Here is a 5,607-nt window from a genome sequence, read left to right as displayed (position 1 = left end):
AGACATCTGTATAACCAGGTTCATAGCAGCTTATTTGTACTAGCCAGAAAGTGGAATGCACATAGATATTCCTCAGCCAAAGAATGGAAACAGAAAATGTAGTACATTTACATAATGAACCATTATTCAGCTGTTAAAAGCATGGTATCAAATAACCCTACTAAAAATGGGGTACAGAGTTAAACAGAGAATTTTCAACTGAGAAATAATGAATGGCCAAGAAGTACATAAAGAAATGTTCAATATCAGTAGTCATCAAGGAAATGCAAATCAAAACAACACTGAGATTACACCTCATACCAGTCAGAATGGCTAAGATTAAAAACTCAGGTGAAAGCAGATACTGGAGAGGATGTGGAGAAAGAGGAACACTCTTCCATTGTTGGTGGAATTGAGAGCTGGACAACCACTGTGGAAATCAGTCTGGCAGTTCCTAGGAAAAATGGACATAGTACTACCTAAGGACTCAGCTATATCCCTCCTGGGCATATACCCAGAAGATGCTCCAACATATAACAAGGACACATGCTCCACTATATTCATAGCAGCCTTATTTATCATAACCAGAAGCTAGAATGAACCCAGATGTCCTTCAACAGAGGAATGGATACAGAAAATGTAGTACATTTACACAATGGAGTACTAGTCAGCTATTAAAAACAGTGAGTTCATGAAATTCTTAGGCAAATGGATGGAACTAGAAAGTACCATCCTGACTGAGGTCACCCAATCACAAAAGAATACACATGGTATGCACTCACTGATATTAGTGGATATTAGTCCAAAACCTCAGAATAAACAAGATACAACTCACAGACCATATGAAGCTCAAGAAGAAGAAAGACCAAAGTGTGGATGGAAATACAGAGACAAAGAGTGGAGGAAGAAGACAGTGTGGAGAAAGAAGAAAGACCAAAGTGCGGAGGAAATACGGAGACAAAGTGAGGAGCAAAGACTGAAGGAAAGGCCATCCAGAAACTGCCCCACCTGAGGATCCATTCCATATACAGATGCAAACCCAGGCACTATTGTGGATGCCAAGAAGTGCTTACTGACAGGAGCCTGATATAGTTGTCTCCTGAGAGGCTCTGCCAGAGTCGTCAAGGGGGATACTCACAGTCAGTCATTGGACTGAGCATGGGTTCCCAATTGGAGGAGTTAGAGAAAGGACTGAAGGAGCTGAAGGGTTTTGTAACTCTATAGGAAGAACAATATCAAGCAACCAGACCCCTCAGAGCTCCCAGGGACTAAGCAATCAAACAAAAAGTCAACATGGAGGGACCCATGGCTCTAGCCACATACGTAGCAGAGGATGGCCTTGTTGGACATCAATGGGAGGAGAGACCCTTGGTCTTGTGAACACTCAATGCACTAGTGTAGGAAAATGCCAGGGTGGGAAGGTAGGAGTGGGTGGGTGGGTGGAGAAGCACCCCCATATAAGCAGGGAGATGGGGGATGGTATAGAAGTTTCTGGAGGGGAAACCAGGAAAGGGGATAACATTGGAAATGTAAATAAATAAAATGTCCAATAAAAGAAAAAAAATGACATCATGAAAATTTCAGGCAAATGGTTGGAACTAGAAAATATTAATTTGAGTGAAGTACCCAGGCCAAGAAAGACAAACGTAGTATGTACTCACTTATAAGTGGACATTAACTGCAGTGTAGAGGATAGCCACAATCTACAGACCCAGAGAAGTTAAGTAACAAGGAAAGCTCAAAGAAGGATTGATGCATATCTCTCTCTCTCTCTCTCTCTCTCTCTCTCTCTTATCTATATGTATATAGTGATATAGTGCATGGGTGTATGGTCTAGGGGCAGGTAGGGATGGGAACAGGAAAAGGTAGGTAGAGGATGGATAGAGAAAGTACTGGGAAGTACAACTAGAACTGGGCTACAACTCAGGGGCAATGTCAAGGTAGAGTCCTACTGCAATGAAAATTCCTAGTAATTTATTAGGGTGAACTTAATTAAGACTCTTGGTAGTAGAGGATACAGAGACTGAACAGGTTATCTCTTATGACCAGGCAAAACTTCTAGTGAAGGGTTGAGACACCAACACAGCTATAACACTTTGACCTACAAGTTGTCCTGCCAGCAGGATGTGCTGTGATAATGTAGCACAGAAAGTCTGTGCCTAACCAATGATTGGTCCAGCTTGAGACCTATGCCATGAGAGTGAGCCCACCCATGACACTGCACAAGAAACCAGAGACCAAATGACCTAGAGACCTAGAATAGAAACAAACACAAGTGGCAAAAAAAGTGTCAGTGGAATGATGCCTAATGGTATTCTACTATACTCATAGATTGGTGCCTAGTCCGATTGTCTTCAGAGAGACTTCATCCAGCAACTGATGGAAACAGATGCAGAGACCCACACCTAACATATGGAGTTTGGGCAATCATGCTGAGAGGGGAAAGAAAGATTGCAGGAACCAGAGGGGTTCAGGACACCACAAAGAAACCCACAGAATCAGCAAATCTGGAATGTAGGGGCTCACTGAACCTGATCCAATAATCAGGGAACCTATATGAGTTTAACCTAAGCCCTCTGTAACTATGGTATACTTGTGTAGCTTAATGTTTTTATATGACTCTTGACAGAGGGTTGGCAGCTGATTCTGATGTTTATGCCTTCTTTTAGGACCCTTGTCATCCTACGGGATTGTACCATCCAACCTTATATGAGGGGAGGTGGAAATAGTATTGCAATTTTATATGCTATATTTGTTTGATATCCTTGGTAGACCTGCTGTTTTATGAAGGGAAACTGAGGAGGACTGGATGGGGAGAGAGTAGGTGGGGGTGTAGAGGAGCTTGGGGGGATTGTGAAGGGAGGGGAAACTGCAGTCAGGATGTAATATATGATAGAATAAGTTAAAAGAAAGAAATAAAGAAAGAAAAAAGAAAGGAAGGAAGGAAAGAAGAAAGGAAGGAAGGAAGGAAGGAAGGAAGGAAGGAAGGAAGGAAGGAAGAACTAGGACACTAACCTAGACACAAAACTTTTCACTCACCTTCCTATTATGCCTGCAAGATGTGCTATGGTAATGGTGGCTTAGAACTTGTGGTAATAACCATTAGGTCTTACACAAGGCCCATGCCACTAATGGGAACCCATGTCCACACTGACTGGATGACTAGGAAAAGGGAACTATAAATAGCTTACAAACTTCAGATAAACCGAATGTAAAGGGAAAATGTCAATTAAATGATTCCTAATCATATTCTGCTGTACTCATAGATTAGTGCCTAGAGCCGGTTGTCATCAAAGAGGACTCCAAGAGCAGCTGATAGAAGCAGACACCCAAACTGTATACCTCTATCAGGTCCTACCACTTTGAGCTCAGTGAGATGAGCAAATAACATCGGTGGAACATCAGGTGTCAATATTCAGACCAACATGTGTAGGCATAATATGTTATTGAATTAATCACAAAATAATCTTGAATTCAAAAAAGATCATATTTAATGTGCAAAGTAAAATACCATTCTGGTCAAGTAATTTTTGAGATAACACATCAAACAAATGATGAATAATGCCACCATCGATAACAAATGACTTGAAAGATAACATAACAGGAAGGATTCAACATGACTCCATATGTGATGATGACATATGATCAATAACTTGGAAACACATAATGGAAGGAAAGAATTAAGTCATCCTCTGATTACTGTGGCTTATTGTGACATGTTTGTGCTCTCTTTCTCTCTCTCTCTCTCTCTCTCTCTCACACACACACACACACACACACACACACACACACTGTAAAATAAAATAGAAAATGAACAGAGGAGGCAAGCTTGTAAACATATCCCTTTGGCATTCTGTCCAGAAGGCAAGCACAGAAAGGAAAGGATGGGTGTTAGATAGAAGTGACTTTGGTGGTTCCTAAGAAGCAACTATAACCTCCTGGTGAAATGGGTGGTTACTCCACTTTCAGGGTCTACACTGAATACAGAAGGGGCTATAAAACTGTGGGTTACTTTTGATTCTTTAACATTAGTATGTTTTGTATTTCAAATAAATTGTGGCTGTCTGAAAGTAGCGAAGGTGTCCTGAGTTACATTAATGTCTACTTAATTTCTTGCATGAGTAACTGACTGTGTGCTAGAGTATCTCATTTTAGAGATCCCTACACAGCATATCATAGCACCCTGGGCACAGGAATGCACTGTCTTTCGAGTGCTTTGAATAGGTTCCAACAGAATTGCTCAAACTTAATGGGCATGTTTTATATTTTCTAGTAGTTTTCAACCACCTATGTTGATAGACAGAAATTTGATTAAAAACCACTAATTATTCCCCTGTGGACAACTGTTTTTTTCCTCAACACAACTCTATATTTCCTTCCTTATTTCTCACCTCCTTATCCATAACTTACTTGTTTCTTCTTTCAAAATAGGAAAGATTACATCAGTTAAGAAAAACCATGAATCAGGTAGATGTAAACTAAGAACAATTTAAAACCAGGACAAAAGGAAAATGTAACTAGATTTTATACATAAAATGCATCTATTTTATTTTCCTGGCATTTTTGTAGCATAGAGAAAAAGAAGGGTAAATGAGTTTATACATGTTACTCTGAAAAAGCAGAACCACATACTTTTCTAATGGAAAGTTACATCTATCTAATTTACAGACATTATACCTATACCAAATTTCCCATTTTTAAAATGAATAAATATATTTCAATATAGTTGGCCTTTTGGCAGATGAAGACAACTTTATAAAACCAAAGTGGATAGTGAGCACCTAATAAGAAATAATCTTGGTTCGTGCCTTTCAAGGGGTAAAATGAAAACATAAGAAATATGTTCTTGGTCCCATGAAGGCTGGATACCCCAGTGTGGGGGAATTCAAGGGTGAGGAGGTGGGAGTAGAGAGGTGGATGGGGGCACAGCCTCATGGAAGCAAGAAGAGGGGTGGGAGAGTGGGTTCCTGGGTGGGTGGGGAAATGGGGAAAGGGGGTCACATCTCAAATGTAAATAAAATACCCAATAAAAACAAACAAACAAACAAACAAAAACAACAACAAAAGAAATATGTAAAATCCAGACAATGTGTAAAATAAACAATTTGGATTCTCGCAAGACTTTGTATGAAAGGCTCAATTTAATTTAGTTTTCATTAGTTTGAATTCCTGAGTTTTTGGTAGAAATCTGGGGTGTATTTTCTCCATTTAGAATGGATATACAATTCTAAGATAGTGAATGGGGGAGAGCAAATGAGTTTATGAGCCCCTTTAGAGTTAGATAACTAAAAAATATTGAGGAATAGTGGTGCTAAGAGAGAACCTACACAGCATAAAAATTAACACATCTGTGAAGATACCTCATCACATGTTACATTATAAAACAGAGAAATATAAAACAAATGTGCATCTTCAAATGGAAAAGGAAAGAGTATATTGATGTAACATACATTTCAATCTAATATGTCATAGAAGTTATAGATAAACTGTGTCCTGTGAAATAAGTCATAGACTCGAATTAAACTGAATCAGACACTATTCAGCAAACACTTAGATGTTTTCGTTTACTTCCAAGCTGAGACATCTCTTAAGAAATACATGCCTCAGGGCTGCTTTCACATCCTTATT

At 39.3% G+C, this 5,607-nt stretch overlaps 1 protein-coding gene across 1 annotated transcript in view; it reads right to left on the bottom strand.

Annotated features, from left to right (window-relative positions):
• Positions 1-1,640: 1,640 nt before the first annotated feature.
• Positions 1,641-5,607, bottom strand: part of LOC114611111 (putative olfactory receptor 10D4) — a 4,429-nt gene continuing 462 nt past the window's right edge. Inside the window, exon 2 of the mRNA XM_028755760.1 lies at positions 1,641-1,682. Within this exon, the coding sequence (XP_028611593.1) occupies positions 1,641-1,682 (42 nt within the window). The remainder of the gene's footprint in view (positions 1,683-5,607) is intronic.

Source organism: Grammomys surdaster, unplaced genomic scaffold (genome assembly GCF_004785775.1).
Source record: "Grammomys surdaster isolate TR1022 unplaced genomic scaffold, NIH_TR_1.0 126086, whole genome shotgun sequence".
Classification (NCBI taxonomy): domain Eukaryota; kingdom Metazoa; phylum Chordata; class Mammalia; order Rodentia; family Muridae; genus Grammomys; species Grammomys surdaster.
The sequence above is the reverse complement of the archived record's forward strand: the minus strand, read 5'-3'. Positions and strand labels throughout refer to the sequence as shown.